This window comes from Anopheles maculipalpis, chromosome 2RL (genome assembly GCF_943734695.1).
Source record: "Anopheles maculipalpis chromosome 2RL, idAnoMacuDA_375_x, whole genome shotgun sequence".
Classification (NCBI taxonomy): Eukaryota; Metazoa; Arthropoda; class Insecta; order Diptera; family Culicidae; genus Anopheles; species Anopheles maculipalpis.
This window is the reverse complement of record NC_064871.1, coordinates 8,091,927-8,107,884: the sequence shown is the minus strand read 5'-3', so window position 1 is coordinate 8,107,884 and position 15,958 is coordinate 8,091,927. Positions and strand designations below refer to the sequence as shown.

The window sequence follows — 15,958 nt, the reverse complement described above, 5'->3', positions numbered from 1 at the left end:
AATTTGATAGTACAAAAGTACACATTTCGGATTTCTCATTCATTTACACTTATCTGTTATGGTATGAGAATGAAAAAAAAAAACACATTTATTTTCTATATTCAACAAAAGAAACTTATCCCAACAAAAACGGTTTAATACACGAATGTTTTATATAATTTACACACTAGCAAAGCTACTATCGGAAAACACGACAATGGTTAAATCTTGTTAAATTATTTTGCGTTTTTAGTTGGTGGCCGACCCCGACGTTTCCGTGTAGTAGCAGGATTAGATTCACCTAGAATGATAAAGAGAACACGAATGAAGGATTTCGCTAGAAGCATGGAAACGTTAAAGAGAGATAGAAAGAGAGAGGTTTTACCTTCCTCTGCTATCGGTTCCAACCCCATCGCGGAACGCTGACTGCTCGCGTACACTAGCGATTGATCGGAATCGGACTCGCCTCCCCGTTGCTCGTCGTCCGGTTCATTTCGCTTCCGGCTGCTGCCACGTTTTGAGCGTGTGGTTGTGGTACGACTAGTACGCGATCGAGTCGTTCGTACCGAGGACTGATTGCTAACGTCCGAAACGATCGATTCTGACTCACTGTCACCGGGTTCTTCGGTCACAAAATCATGACTACGACGATCCGCCGACATCCGACGCGGTGGTGGTACACTGATGCTGCTGCTTGATCCGATCTTTTCCATCACCGCTAGCTGGTGCCGAGTTAGTCGACGGTTTGTGGAGTATTCGGAGAGCAATGGGCCCGTTGACGCTTGTACATCCGAAGGACTAGGAGTCGGTTCCTTTGGATGGGCCATGTTAGTGGATTTTTTCAAACGCATACTGCGCCGCGTGCTGCTTGCGGTCGAACTGGCAAACGATCGTTCCGAAGGTTCCCGTGCTTCTTCCACGGAATCGGTGGATCGATTTGTGATGGATTCCGGAAGTTCCGGTTCATTGGATGCATGTGACGTTCGGCGGGCTCGTTTCTGGGGTGTACCGCCACTGCCGGAAAACAATTCCTTTACCAACGAAGCTCCACGCGTTGAACGGCGCGGAGTGAGTGGTTGTTCCGGAGTGCTGCCGGCTAAATTATCCGCCGATGTAAAGCGCCGACTGCGTGAAAGCATAGGCGAGAGGGAAGCGGTCGTTGTTTCCGCCAGAACCGACGATGCACGGATCCCACGCCGTCTGGTCGGTGTTTGGGTTTGTTCGGTTGTTGTGGCCGATTTTTCCAACGCTGCCATCAGACGTGTTTTGACGTTTGTGCGTGGAGTTGAGGTTGATGCCTCAGCGTCACCGTGGCGCAGATGAGCGCTTTTTGATGCTTGTTTCGGGGAATCATGTTGCGGAGCGGTCTCTTCGCCTAGTTCTTGCTTATCTTCTTGATCTTCAGATTTGGTTTCTTGCAATTCTTGTTCGACTGGGTAGTCATTTGTTGCCTCATCTTCCGATACTCGCAGCTCAACTTCCATCTCTTCGGGATCCCCTACTTCCTCACACTTTGCCTCGTCCGATGATTGCGCTTCCTGTACCGCCATTTTTCCTTCGTCCGTAGTGTGTTTGTTTTCATTATCTTCCTCCTGATTGCTACTAACATTACCATCGTCCGCATCTACTATACCCTGTTCGGCCAGTTCTTGCTGTCCAGCAGATAGATTCAAAGCCCGGGCATCTTCCGTAAGGCCGTTTTCTTCTCCCTTACTGTTCTTGCGACTGGAGCCGTGTGCTTCATCCGGTTTAACGGATAGATTCATCGCTGGAACTTCCAGCTCGTGCGCGTTCTTCGGTTGGCCAAACACTTTCTCCTGAGTTGGGGTCGTTTGTGACGGAGGAGACGATGTAGTAGTATTCGTTGCACTCGCTCCAGTACTTGCCACCGGTGCTGATGCATTCAACGTCGAAACAGCTGCACTCGAGCTAGAACTTGCCACATTATCCGGCCAATGATCACCAGCCGCTAGTGATAGATCACGAGCAGCAACTCCATCACCAACTCCGTCCGATTCTTGCTGAGGTACAGACAAATCTTCCACTTCGGATGTTTCTGCTTCTCCACCATCACCGTCGGTCGTGACCAATCCTTCCCCCTCGGTGCGATGGGTTGAGGAAGATGTTGTAGGTACCTGAATATAACCCATCGCATCGTCTGGAGCAGTGCTTGCAAGTGATTGTTCCTCTTGATGCTGCTGTTCGACCACCTGATCAAGCTCAATAACGTCATCATAAAGATTGTCTACGTTCATGTCAGGATGTGACTCTTCGTAATGCCATGGACTACCACCTTCAGCATTGGCTACATTATCCGTTGCACTCTCGGCCGCCACTGCGTTCAGCGATACTGTGGCTGGCGGTTGCATACCATCTCCATCGTTACCATCCGAGGACGACGAGGAAGACGATTGTGACGAGCTGAACACATATTCTTCCGGATTATCATCGATGTTTTCCGGGTTTTCTTGAACCGTCTCTTCCTCGTCGCTAAGATCGATTACTTCCAGCACACTATCTTCATCCTGTTGGTCTTCATGATGTCCTTCATCCTGCTCATCCTCTAGCGATTCTTCATAAGCATCTTCTTCTTCTTCACCCGATTCGTCATACTCATCATCAATTGCGTCATCCTCCTCGTGATCCACTTCATCCTCTTCGTCCTCTTCCTCTTCTTCCTCTTCTTCATTCACCGAATCTGCCACATTTACAGCATCCGCTTGTTGCATAATTTGTTCCTGTGGGTCGTCTAGCTGCCTTTCAGTCACCACTTCCACTTGATTTCCGAATATCTCCCCACTTTCGTTCCTAAAAAAGAGAAGAAAAAACCTGCTAACAACCATTTGGGAACTAGATCATAACTCTCAAAATATTCGAAGCAGATTCATAGTAGGCGAACGCACCATTGAATAAAATTCGCTCACAAATGCGCTGTCTCTTACTTACTTACAATACAGCAATACAGAATACTTACTCTTCAGAAGCTGCAAGCTCACGTTGATTAGACGATTCCTCATCAAGGATCACGATTTCGGCAGGTTTGTCATCCAACTCCGGTTGTTCCTGATGGCTGCTGCTGTTCACCTGCTCTCCATCACTGTCCTCGATCACAAACACAGTCTCATTGGGTGGTACATCTCCTTCGTCCACTTCCATTCCCATATCCTCTTCCTCTACCTCATTCTTTTGCACTTGCTCGTATTCCTCCTCGTAGTGATCTTCGATAATGATTGCAATGTTGTTGCCACCCTCCCCAGGAACTGCACCCGTAACCGGAGTGTCCGGTCGAGAATTGTGTATTGGCCGACGTCCGAACGGTCCTCCCGACGCAAGCACTTGCTGCAAACTGTTCTGCTCCATGGTCACTTCCGGTGAGTAGAAATCATCGTTCGATATGCTCGATAGATCGAGATCGTGCCGGATCACCGGTGTAGCCAAATTGGAGACGGCAGCGGTAACTGTTTTCTCCTCATTTGGGAGCTGTTTTGGCTCATCTATCAAGCAAGAATCCTCTAGTGTATTCGATCCGGGTGGTAGATCAAAACGTAGCACCTTCTCCTCGCCATCCGCTGCGTTACGGTCGTGCGGTACGATTGGAGAACTGTTACGACCCTGAAGCGATTGGGTTGATTTTAAAATACCCGGAGGAGTAAAGGAATCATCGTGTGCTACCTCGGATTCGGCGGAACCAGAACGATTCTGCGGATCGCGCTGCACCTGTTGTTTCTTTGCAAATGGTGGCGTCGTAAGGAAAATGCTCGGTGAGTGGCTAGTAGATTTTTCCGATTGGGACACCTTTCCCATGCTGGATATTATCGTCGAGTTAGCCGCAGTAAAGTTGAACTTTGGTTTCATCGGGCGAAACTCGGGAATCACTGGAACGGGAACTTCAAAATTGGTAAACTTTCTACGTCCTGTGCCTTCCATCGGCAAGCTAATGTCACGGTCCGGCCCTAGGTACCGTTTCTTGCGCGGATTGCCAAAACCATCCTCTTCAATCAGCAGCGGCGCGGGTGGCTTACGACCTGCCGCGATATCCTCATCCGAAACGTCCCAATCACGCTGACGCCGCTTCTTCATGGAAGGATCCAGTCGCACCGGATAGCAAACGTTGAAACTGCGTACCGTTGGACGACACTGGAACACCCCCAGGCTTGGTTTGTTTAAAAACGGGCGATCGTGACGTAGACCCGTCTTGATGGCAGCTTCCTTAATGGCCGCCACGGATTGGTGTAGTACTCGCACACGAAAATCTGCTCGGTGACGAATGAGGCGCGAGCTTAACGTTTCCAGCGTATCCGCCGATGCATTTGGACTGGTCGGATTGGTCGCTTTTGGTTCTAGCTCGGCTGGATTTTGATACGTAAGATACGCCAGCTGTTGACTCATGGGATCGAGTGCGTTGTGGTAGAGGCCGAGAATTTCCTTCTGCACCTCCACATTGCGCTTCCGTCCCAGGCGATCAACAAACTGGACCGCTTCGACAAATTCAAAGTTTTGTAACAGATGGCCCAACATTAAGCTGTCGCTCGTTTCCATCGGGCAGTCTCGAAGATAGCTTCGGAGCACATGTTTTTCCTCGTCGTTCAGAGCGAATTCTAGCAACGTTTCTGGCGTGCCAGCTATTAGGATAGCTTCAATGAACCATACCAACTGACGACCGTCTGGTTGCGGTGTACGGCGCTGCAGACTAAACGCTTCCGAGATAAGATTGTTCTGAACCAGGGTTGTAAGCTCCAGCTGTGGTGAAACTGGACATCCGGGAGCACGGAGTACTTTCAGCGCGAGGTTTGGAGCTTCCATGCGTAGAAGAACGGACACCATTAGCTCACGATGCCATTGTGGAAATTCGATCGTAGTCGATAGTGGCGAAAGAAATTCGTTTACCGTTTCCTGCAACAAAGGAAAAGAAATGGGCTTATTATTTGAAGTAATTGTCTTCGATGGCTTAACATTATTTAAAAAAAAAAAACAGTTAATTATTAATCGTGTGTTTATCTAATGCTTACTGATACATTTCCATGATCCAGATGCCAGAATGCGCGAACACGTTCCATCGTACCGATCTTCACATTGAACACACGTGGAAATTTCTCTAGCTGGCGCACAACATTCACAAATCTACAATAAAAAGAACGCAGTCCGTTGGCTAAGATATCCGCGTAGGACAAAAACCGTTGCAAAATAATTACCGTTCGTCCTCCACGGCTGCTAGAACATCCATAAACAGATACATCAGCAGTACAAGCTTTCGTTCCAGCTGTACATCAGGAATGAGCAAAATGCGCAACGCTTTCTGCAACGAACTTGGCGGATACAGGGCCTGACTGTTCGTAACTGGAGTGTCTTCGTGCCACGCTTTCCAAACCGTCTCCACATCAAATTCACGCTCCAGATAGTTGTCGATAAAGAGCAGCTTGCCGGAAGCGGATAAATCTGGCACAGCTTTGCTCTTCTGCTCGTCCAACATGTGACGTCTTTTGCGATAAAATTCCAACAGCCGTGTGTAGGGATAGGGTACCAACAGCAAGCTGTCATTTTCCGGCTCTTCACCCTCATTGGTCGCCTCTGGCAAAATACCAATATGGAGCAGCCACTGAAGAACATCCTGATACTCGGCAGCGGCAGTAATCGAGGCTGATTCTTTCGCCAGGCGTCCCTGAACTGTTAAAAGAAGGAAATACATACATTAATAGAAATTTTCTTGTCCTGCTTACCCACGTGGCTTACCATTTTCCGGTATAAATTCCAAACAATCGGTCATGATCGTACGATACAGTTCTGCCAACTGTTTCATTTGCCGCGTACAGTGCGAAAGTGCATCCTGCGTGCGGGCATCAACACGTCGTCCGGCCTGATCGGTCATAAGCGAGGCAAGCATACGATTGCACACCGATTTCAGCGCTTTCGATCGATTCCAAATCCAGTCCGTTATCGTCGAAAGTGATACACCCTGTTCGGGTTCCGCACCGAGGTGACTTCCGTCAGTCCACAGATCGATGCAGCTCTGCAGAAACATGTGACAGTTGTATTCTAATGCTAGGGAAAGCACAAATTCTCGCTGTTCCTTCGCAATGCCATCGGAGGGCGATATGGGTTCGTGAAACTGTGGCAACAGTGCAGCCCGACAAAGCATTCCGTACAGTCCCGCTGGCTGAATAACGCTATTGGCACCGTCCTGTTCGATATACTGAAGCAATTTGTTCTGCAACCCGATCCAGCGGTAAGTGTTGCAGTTGATACCGTTGAAATTCATAATATCTGTACCGTTTGAAAAATAAATAAATGGGAAATAGTAACTTATTGCAAAACGTTGGCCGATAAAGACTTACCGAATGCCAACGAGCTCGGATAAAAATGTTCCTCCGGTCGCTGGATCGATCGGAAAAGCACCAACGACCGTTCGTTGAGCCGTGCGTGAAAACTTTCCTCCTTCAAATGGAAAACAACCGTGTGGGTCAATTCCTGCTGCCAGTCGCATTCGTACGGCATCTCCGCCTTGTACCATTGGTTCAAATCAAACACCAGCACCGTCGTCATGCCGTTCGAGCCCAACCAGCTCAGCACGCTCAGCGTAATGGGTTCGTCCTCCTGGTGAACTTTCTTCGTGACGGTTTGCACATTCAGCGGAACACTTCCCGCATCGTAGCTAGTAAGATTGAGCCGCGACGAGCAGGAAAGAAACTGATCGTACACAAACCTTCCTTCCTGGCTGTACTTTTCCTCACACATGATCATGTGCAGAAAAGCGAACGCACCCTCGGGATGCGCATAAAAGATCCAAAGATACAGACACGCCTTTGGATCGTCACTGGGCTCAATGTAGTTTAAGGCCACCGCAGCACAATCGCCGGTCGGGGACGCTATTCGGTGCATGATGGAATGGTCAACCAGATCCCAGAGCAGTACGGTGCCGTCCGCAAATCCGATACATATCACTTTCAGCGGGACAATGTCCAGAATGCACTCTACCGAGGCTTGCTCGTTGTGGCTTAACTGCAAACCGAAGTATAGTTCACGCTCCTGGATCTTGGCGTGATTCTGTATCAATTGCTTTAGATTTCCGCGCGAAAATTCAATGTGACACTGCCGTTTGCCGGGATCATTCATTGCAACTTCCCTTCCAAATCCTGTGAATGAAGAGGCTAAATTAAAAGACGATCAATGACACAAACGCTGGTAAAGAGTCTATAATTACCATTTCTTAACTGCTTGAGGCACAGATCGATCAATATCACTTTCCCATCTTCGGTTCCGGCCGCAAGACAGCCCTGGTACTTGCTCAGCAACCCAATAGAACAGGAGCTGGGATCGATGTAGCGCAGCAGCTTCACATCCTCCTGTACATCGATGCGTCCCACTTCCCGGCCACCGCGCAGAGACAGAAACACTATCTGAGACTGTTCCGTGCCTAGCCGTAACCCAACGGCAAGAAGCACACATCCCACGGATTCTACCTCTTCGACACATTCAACCGTGCAGGGTTTGTTGGATTTGCTACAAGTACAGTAGAGAGGAAAAACAAACAATTAACTTCACCCATACAGGGACGGTTGGTTGTTCCATTCGGTTACAATGCCCTCGCCTGACAAGCTCACCTAGTGCATGGATGAAAATTGTGTGAAATAACCTTAAAGCTGGAGCTGACGTTGAAAACTTCCAGCACGGATCCACGGGCGTACCAGGCAATACTATTCCGTTCCAGTACGCCTCGTTTCTCTGCAAATCGAACAGTAAAAAATGAAACCATTGACGCACACAATGTTTCCATCTGCAGGAATGCCGCAATCACAAACCTTCCGTGTCGACGGTGCCCTCGACTGCAGCGGTGCTTTGTTCACGCGTGTACGGCAACACATTTACCAGCTCCAAACTGATGTCGGACGACATTGTTCGGTTGTTGTGTTCTGTTTTGTGATGAACTTACTACACTACTTCGTTCATAAACTACAATTTCACACAAAAAATAATTTTGATGCCGCTTCTTGCGTTCCCTTGCAAGGCTTCGCACGCGCCGGTTTTGCTTCGGGCGCTTTTGACAGCTCTCTGCAGCAGCTGCTACACGGATATCAATAATCGCAGGTAATGAAAAGCATTTGTTTCGTTTGTTGAGAAAAGGGAAAATGCAACTATATGAAATCGAAATGTTCAACGTATCACCTTTATTTATTAAAAAAGATATTACAGCTTGAAAGATTTTCTCTCGGAAAAAAATATTTGGATTTGGCGCATTCAGTCCTTAAGTACTGTTTACACGTAGTTCATTTGCATCGTAAAATGTCAACATCGATTTTGGTGAATTTTTAATCGATCAACAGATGAAACAGACAAATTCAAAAATTTACAAAGGGAGTGTTTTTGTTTTCATAAAAACTACTAACTTTCATCAGTTTCATTTTCGCCCGATTTTTAAAGAATTACTTCTAATTGAATCCTTCCCAATGAGCCCTTTTTCTGCCCAAAGTCCAACACGACTTGCAGCCAACTGATTTAGCTCTTAAATCTGAAAAAAGACAACATAATTACTACTGCTATCAAATTACTAAAAAATGGATACCGAGAGAAAACATTACCACTTATGGATGGGGTAGTAAAAAGTAGCGACTTTTGAACGTCACCTGAGGCGTTGGAACCTTCACCAGCAATCCAAGTCGATACTTTTTCCGCTGGGCCGTTTTCTGAGGATCGCGTTTTACGCTGTCCGGCGATATCTTTGCACTGTAGCACGATCCTTCCATTGGTTGCATTTCGACATAATTGGTCAAGAAAAAACTGCTTCCGTTGCTCGTTGCCCGGCTGTCCACCGTACACGAGGTTCATGTACTGTTGCAAGAAATCGTGCACATTATCCACGGGCTGTCCATTGATGACGGGCACTGTGGAAGGCTCTCTGTCATAGTTGTTCTCCTGAACGTTTGTTTTATTAACATTCGAAGTACTCCCGTGTTCGCTAAGTGTTTTGGTGGGTTCGGTTGTGTACTGCTGCGATACTCGCCATGGAACTTTAAACTTATGATCGGGCGAAGTAACGCGCAACGCATGATTATTTTGAGGGTTTCCACCGAAGCGTGTTGTTAGTTGCATAGGAACCTCCGTTGTGCTTCTCGTTTTTCTACTCATTGGCTTTTCCGTAACAGGCCAAATGTTTGAATCATGGCCGTGATTCTCTTCCTCACCTACAGAACTACTATCACTTTGCACGTGCTCATCGTTTAACGACTTTTCCAACACCTTTTGAAGAGTAAGCAATAGTCGTTTCTTCGTACTCTTCCGCCTACAGCAAGCCGGACAAGGATCAATCAGGCTCCGGAGCACTTCATACCGGCAGGGTTCATCGTATAAAGTTTTACACACTGCACACCGATGCTCAATCTCCGTAATTATTTCATCCAGCTCAGCAATCAAACGATCCCGCCACCGTTCGGGAGATTTAGTTGTTATCAATCCGCAGGCCATCAGTCTGTGACGGAAAACTTCGGCGATTGAGGCTTTTTGGCGCAAATGAATCATCGATTCATTGCTGTGCTCTTCGCGGGAAAATTGATCGCTAAAAGAAAAAAATATATAAGTAAATTTTTTTTTAAATGATACATTTGCTTACCCATAATGAGACGGTTCGATTCCCATTAACCTTCGATTAAGCTCGTCTGTTTGTCTTTTTATCTTAACCGATTCCGAGCGATGCAGTCCTTTCCGTGTACCAACGATCCTTACTAGAGAAGCAGGACGACAGCATGTAATGGTCACAAGACAAATCCAAACCACGGCAAACCGTGCTATGATCATTTTTCTATGTTCCTGCTATAAACGTTCCTACAAAGCTTCTTGAGGTTGAACATACTCTACCTTTATTTATAAACTTTCCTCTTAGCTCTTCTTAAGACTCAATATGTGCCGGTAGAGAACAAATTTAAAAAACAAAATCGTCGAACGTGACATTTGGTTTGATTTTTACTTTCAAAATTTACGCTAAACAAAATTTAACAAATGAAGGGTAAAAAACATACATGTTTTTTATATAAACCAATGCACCGAGATACTTTTCTACGAAGCAAAAACGCAAAACAAAAATATTTGCTATGGCCTCGAGCGAATTCCATAACCACAAGGGACTTGAACCCGCCAAGTAAGCGACATCATATCGTTCAACTTTTCACTATTTTTTACATTTTTTTACATATTTGTAAAGCATGTTGAGCGAGTTTAAACTTTCAATACGCTTGAGATAGAAAGAAAATCCTTGCAAAAAACTTTAGAAGACGCGCCATTATTTTCTTCCAATTCATTCATCTGCACAGAGCTAACAAAAGACTTGAGACGGCAGCAAGCGACGAGCCTTTTAAAAACCTCCCAAAACGGTGACTCCAATATGGTCTGCGACTCCGCACGGTGAGTAAACGCACAAAATGCGACACGGCAAAGCATTGGAGCAAGACACACCGCGCCCGAAAGCTTCACCGTAGAAGGGAGAGAGATCGAAGTAGAAAAAAAACCCGTAAACATAAAACATAAAGCCAGACGTATGGCGATGGTGGTGCTCTCTCCCTCCCCCTTTGGGGGTGGGGGATGACGTTGTTGAAGGTTTACATCATTTAATCTTCTGCACACTCACACAGCGATCCGTCCGTTTGTACAAGGGCGAATACAAGCAGTAATGTAACGAACACAAGCATGGCCTGAATGGTGCTGCTGCTGAACCGACACACTGGGCAAGGTTGGAGGCGCTATGCGCTTGCGTTCATTCGCTCGGGCTAAGCTGGTACTAACGGAGGGCCTATACTGAGAAGGAAGTTATGATCGCAACGGTTATATGGCTGTGTGTCGCCGTTGATCGCGTGTAGCATAAAGTCTGTCCGCATCGTGCAGTGTGTGATCGACGAGCAATTAGTGTGTGCATTGGGAGCAGTAGTGACTAATTTGTGCTCGAATCTGTGATAGATATTGCCTTAGTGACTCCGCCATGTATCGGATTTGCGAATGGGATTGAACCGTTAGCTTTTTAGACGGAGCAGCAATTAGGCCTTAGAGAGGTCTTCTTCCCTCTCGCGGTGCATCTGTGCGATCGGTGTCGATGTGTGTGAGGTGGAGTGAGTAGCGATCAACAACACCACACATCAGCATCGTCTCCACCCAATGACACCACGGTTGGGCGGCGCTGAAAGTACACATCACACAGACCCTCCAAGGTTTCAACCCCCGTCCCCAAGGTTCAAGGGTTTGCCGCGGGCGATTTTACAAGATGCCACGGAAGTTGCTTAAGTTTCTGATCCTCTTCGACAACACGTCGCTACTGTACTTCCCGGGACAGTTTCTATCCGGACGGGTCCTGCTAGAGCTGCAGGACGATACACCGGTGTTGGGTGAGTTGGGTGGCCGTTAACTTCCTCCCTCCCTGCGACGCAAACCATCCAAAAGTGTGTAATGTATGTCGCAACGTCACAATGGGGCGCTGAATTGTGTCTCTCCGCTAACCTTCAACCTACGAGAGGCCGTCTTATAATCTTCTTCCATACAACCGTCCACGTCCATCCATTCGTTCTCTATCCTGTCTACGGTCCGCGCTTGTGTAATCGATTTGGTGCGCCCTCGATGGGCCATGCCGTTTTGTTGGTGTGCGTTTCCAGTTTTGTTTTATCCATTTTTGTGGGGTCGGTGACGTTGGTTTACTTCCAAACGGGTGGTGCGCGCGCTGGTCAAATAATTATTTTTGAACGTACATTTGCAGACTGTAGTCAAAATTTAATCCCATAGGGAAAGGTGACTCAAGCATCAGCTTCTAGTATTCAATGATGAATATTAATTATTCTATGTGTTTAGAGCTGCATCAGATGCGGCGTCTAGCTGCTGATTAATTTTACCCTTTTTGATGATTATCTTAATTCTTAACGAACCTTACCTGCCTTACAACAAATCCTATTCACGATGATGACATCATACAAAAATTCCAAGGAATGGCTATTTTTCCTTCTTTTTCTTTCTTATATGTGGTTCTTCAACGATCAATTTGATTTTTGACCTCCCTTGCTTAGTAATTTGCGAGGCATGCCCCGCATTTTGAGGCTAGGATCACCAATCATGGCTGAGTATAGTACCTACAGAAAAAGAGCGAACAAAAAACCGCAAATTTACCTCAGCTATTACGTAAATTAATGATTCAATCGATGCTGGACGTTTCTTCCTTTTATAGGACTTCATTTTCATGTCGTTGGCGAGTGTGTCGTACGTGTGCGGTCGACCCGCCACGAACGATCGTACGACAAGGAGAACTATATCGATTTCCGCATGCGATTGCTGGGCGATTCCGACAACCAAGGACCAACGATCCTGTCCCCCGGCATACATAGCTTCCCGTTCAAGCTTGGACTGCCGGTCGATCTGCCGTCGACCTTCCTCGGACGGTACGGTTGGGTGCAGTACTTCTGCAAGGCCGGACTGCGCGAACCGTCAGGTCTGATACACAAAAACCACCAAGTGTTCATCGTGATGAATCCGATCGATTTGAACCTTGAGCAGCCTTATCTGGCGGTAAGCGGCGAAGGCTTGGTAGCAATTGCGTATAGCGTTTTAATGTGCAAACATTACTCTTTTCAGGATCCTTTTAAATGCAATATCGAGCATAATCTCGGTATGGCATGCGTTGGAGGAGGTATCGTCAAGTGTAAAATCATACTCGATCGAGGAGGGTATGTGCCGGGCGAATCGATAATGATAACGGCGACGGTAACGAACGCTAGCAGCGTTACGATCAAGTCCACGAAAGCTGCTCTAACGGAGGTTTGCTTTTTTGTTAAAGTATGGAGACATTTGTCGAGATCCTGCTCTTAAACCGTTGCATTTATCTCTTTTTACAGACGATACAATATTTCGCACGTGATAAAGTTGTGCAGACAGAGAAGCGAGAGCTGGCAGTGATAGCCCGGGGAAAGATACGGGCCGGTCACAGGGATGAATGGCAGAATGAATCCCTTTACGTGCCACCACTGCCACCGACAAACCTGCGCGGTTGTCATTTGATCCGGATTCAGTACGACGTTTGTGTAAGTATCCGATATGCGAATAGTAGCTTTTATTGATGGACATATAAGCTTAATCTGTTACGGTTTTTTCTCCAGTTCTTAATAGAACCGAAATCGTTGGAAAAGCAAATCAAACTGCAGCTACCGATCACGCTCGGTACATACCCTTTCAAAACGGCAGACGGTGACGACACGAACGAGTGGGCCGAAACCATTTACAAGCCGGAAACACATTATCCCTCCACACTACCAATCTTTCGGCCTTGGTTACACGAGAAAAACGACCAGAAATAACACTGAACATGCACACACACACACACACTCACATCCGCCCGCATATTCGTCGGGATGGTTGGCTAAAGATACTGGAAAGAATGCACAATGGCCGATCGATGGTGCCATACTTGAAGAGTTTAGATAAAGTAAAGTGGAAGGAGGGAGCGGTTAACCGCCGAAATTACAGCATTACAGCGAAGTAATATTACTGTGAGAGTATGAATGACAATTTATGTGGAAAAAAATACTTCCTTTGATAGCTTAAATATAAATTCAACTGAATAATTATTTTACCATCAATTAAGTATTAACCATTAATCTGCTTGTGTATCTAGAATCTTATCAATAAGGCCCAATTTTGTCAGCTGCGAAAGTCCACGAACGCCTTGTTTTACAAGATATTCCTTCAGCATCGCCACAGTTAAACTTTGAGCCTATAAAAAGTTTTTAAAAGAAGGAATCATAATTAGCTAACCTTCAATTGCAATCTCCGGTCAATTATTTTCCTTACTTTGCCATCTTTCACCATTTGAAGAAGTTCCTCATCGTTTGCTGGTAATACTCGTGCCCCTTTCGCTCTCGGTTCACCACCATCATTATTCTCTCCAACGTTTCGGCGACGCTTAGGAGCTTCCGCGGGATCCTAAAAAGTATCCAAGCAGTAAGTAATTTCCGTCGGCTACAATTAATAACAATCTCAACCAATACCTCTCCAAACAGGCGCTCCATATCGCTCAAAATTGGTTCCAGCTTCATGTCGATTTTCTCGCAATCGGGTCGCGTCGAATCGAACAACTCAGCATCTTCCACATCAAACACCAGCGACTCGATGTTGATGTATAGATTTTGTGACGATGGATCCTCAAAGTGTGATGGATGAAATTTGAACTTTACCTTTTTGATCATCTTTTTGAACAAATCCGTCTGCTCGTCTGTAACCTCCGGGACCGTGATTTCTTCTAGCATGGATAATTTTCGAATGTCACCTGAAAAAATAATGCGGGAAACCATAGAATAGGAATCTTCTAACGTGACCGTGGTCCTATCAGCCTACCAGCAAATGGAATAAACTCGACACGAAATCCGCAATGGCGATCCGCTTCACCCAAAGGATCGTGCCCCAGCTCCTGCTGAGGTACGAGGGCTACCAACCTGCACGAAGAAAAGAGAACACCATTTAGCATACATCTGCGCTACAAATTGACTACAAATCCAATCCACCTACTTGAGCGGTTGTTTCCGTCGCATAATGAGCATACAGAAGGCCACCTGATTCTTCTCAAGACATTTTTCGTACAGCGCCCGAAACAGTGTAGTGGATCCGTTAATGTAACCTTCGTTTGGATACAGAAACAAGCAACTACGAAGATGATAAGCTATATCGATCACGGATGAGGGTTTAAATCCCAATAAGCGTAATCCGGGTTGTAACAGTTGCTTAATGTGGGCGACTTCTTCCGATTTGAACGATACCTTTTCGCCGCCGATCGTGATCGATTTTCTATTGAAAAAAGCAAAGATTAATTTCGTACTCATGCTAAAATATTATATGCTAGCACCATACAATACCTTTGCTCGCCAGGTAAAATGACTTTGGATTCTTCCTCTGCCCCATCTTCATTAATGGTGCTGGACATGTGGACCCGTTTCGTTACGATCACCTCGTTTGTTGATCTCATTAGTCTCACCTTTTTGGGATAGCGTGGACTCCTGACAGAATTGAAAAAAGATTCAATAAAAAAATTGTTTTGCTTCCTTTAGGGCAATTAAATAAAGCTAACCTTCTCAACGAGTAAACATTTACACCAAGTGCTAGATCATCGGCAAGATACCACTTCAAGTGGGCCATCGATCGCTTCTTGTAGCTTTTCACGAACAAACGGTACAGCAACCTATCCCTCGACTTTTCATACACCGGTGGCACGAAATCGGCCATATCCTCCCCCAGTACGGTACACAGGAACTCTTTGTAGAATTTGTCGCAATCGAAGTTACCACTCATCGGTACCAGTTCTACAAAAATCTCCTTCTGCTGCAGGTCTCTCGCCTTTACCAGTGCTTGCTGATACTCGCTGGTGCTACTATCGTGCGGCATATCATTGCCCGTAAACAAGACGATTGTGGACTGGGACAGTTTGTAGCCACAGTGGGAAAACATCCGCGAACAAAGCCACAATACGTTCGACAGGCTCGTGCCCTCCGCGTGGCCATACTTTGTGTCAAAATCGAACAAATCCTTCGATTCCCGCATACCTCGTACTTTCCTTATCGTTTCCACTGAAGTGGTTCCGAGAGGCAGATATATGGCACATTGTCGCGGTGCAACAAGGCCCGGTTGCAGTTCTTCCTCAGTTTCCGGTGCAGGATTGTTCTTGGTGTTGTAGAACACTACTCCAATCTGAAACGATTCGATGCCACTTTATTGGATAACAAATCAATCCGAAAGTGACCAGGTATGTTACTTACTAAATCCGTCTCATTGGTAACGACTTTGTTGCGCATCATGGCCTCAATGATGTGAAGCACCTGTACAAACCGGGAGTCCGATTCTCCCTCCTGCACGAACATGTAGTCAGAACAGTCCACGGTCAATATAAGCCCGGATCTGCCAGCAAAAACTTCCTCCTGCTCATCTTCTTCATCGTCGGAACGATTCGCACGCCAATCGGAACTCATTTAGAATAAAA

At 46.3% G+C, this 15,958-nt stretch overlaps 5 protein-coding genes across 5 annotated transcripts in view; 2 read left to right on the top strand and 3 right to left on the bottom strand.

Annotated features, from left to right (window-relative positions):
• The window catches only part of LOC126559425 (gamma-aminobutyric acid receptor-associated protein), a 228,474-nt gene that overhangs the window by 183,590 nt on the left and 28,926 nt on the right, over positions 1–15,958 (top strand). The window lies entirely within an intron of this gene.
• LOC126556587 (protein ELYS) lies at positions 216–7,872 on the bottom strand. The gene is given in 10 exon segments (XM_050211916.1): positions 216–280; positions 365–2,755; positions 2,943–4,872; positions 4,989–5,100; positions 5,172–5,643; positions 5,710–6,240; positions 6,312–7,109; positions 7,178–7,476; positions 7,578–7,698; positions 7,776–7,872. Coding segments are annotated over 10 exon segments (6,813 nt in total). The 5' UTR covers positions 7,870–7,872.
• On the bottom strand, positions 8,403–9,765 carry LOC126558193 (uncharacterized). The gene is made up of 3 exons (XM_050214160.1): positions 9,581–9,765; positions 8,553–9,526; positions 8,403–8,482 (listed from the first exon to the last, which is right to left on the bottom strand). The coding sequence occupies exons 1-3, from the start codon at positions 9,763–9,765 to the stop codon at positions 8,403–8,405; spliced, it is 1,239 nt and encodes a 412-aa protein (XP_050070117.1).
• LOC126558479 (arrestin domain-containing protein 4) lies at positions 11,182–13,289 on the top strand. The gene is made up of 5 exons (XM_050214501.1): positions 11,182–11,339; positions 12,167–12,504; positions 12,571–12,753; positions 12,831–13,016; positions 13,092–13,289. The coding sequence occupies exons 1-5, from the start codon at positions 11,219–11,221 to the stop codon at positions 13,287–13,289; spliced, it is 1,026 nt and encodes a 341-aa protein (XP_050070458.1). The 5' UTR covers positions 11,182–11,218.
• LOC126559792 (X-ray repair cross-complementing protein 6) lies at positions 13,586–15,947 on the bottom strand. Its single transcript, XM_050215965.1, has 8 exons — positions 15,738–15,947; positions 15,053–15,669; positions 14,841–14,981; positions 14,497–14,772; positions 14,326–14,423; positions 13,980–14,257; positions 13,783–13,914; positions 13,586–13,705 (listed from the first exon to the last, which is right to left on the bottom strand). Exons 1-8 carry the CDS (start codon positions 15,945–15,947, stop codon positions 13,586–13,588), a joined length of 1,872 nt encoding a protein of 623 aa, XP_050071922.1.

Coding starts and splice junctions, on each gene's coding strand:
- LOC126558193 (XM_050214160.1), bottom strand. CDS start 9,765: ATGATCATAGCACGGTTTGCCGTGGTTTGGATTTGTCTTGTGACCATT. Junction 9,527..9,580: donor ATCGAACCGTCTCATTATGG/GTAAGCAAATGT, acceptor TTTTTCTTTTAG/CGATCAATTTTCCCGCGAAG. Junction 8,483..8,552: donor TACTACCCCATCCATAAGTG/GTAATGTTTTCT, acceptor GTCTTTTTTCAG/ATTTAAGAGCTAAATCAGTT.
- LOC126558479 (XM_050214501.1), top strand. CDS start 11,219: ATGCCACGGAAGTTGCTTAAGTTTCTGATCCTCTTCGACAACACGTCG. Junction 12,505..12,570: donor TTGAGCAGCCTTATCTGGCG/GTAAGCGGCGAA, acceptor TACTCTTTTCAG/GATCCTTTTAAATGCAATAT. Junction 13,017..13,091: donor GGATTCAGTACGACGTTTGT/GTAAGTATCCGA, acceptor TTTTTTCTCCAG/TTCTTAATAGAACCGAAATC.
- LOC126559792 (XM_050215965.1), bottom strand. CDS start 15,947: ATGAGTTCCGATTGGCGTGCGAATCGTTCCGACGATGAAGAAGATGAG. Junction 14,258..14,325: donor CGAGTTTATTCCATTTGCTG/GTAGGCTGATAG, acceptor TTATTTTTTCAG/GTGACATTCGAAAATTATCC. Junction 13,706..13,782: donor AAATGGTGAAAGATGGCAAA/GTAAGGAAAATA, acceptor AACTTTTTATAG/GCTCAAAGTTTAACTGTGGC.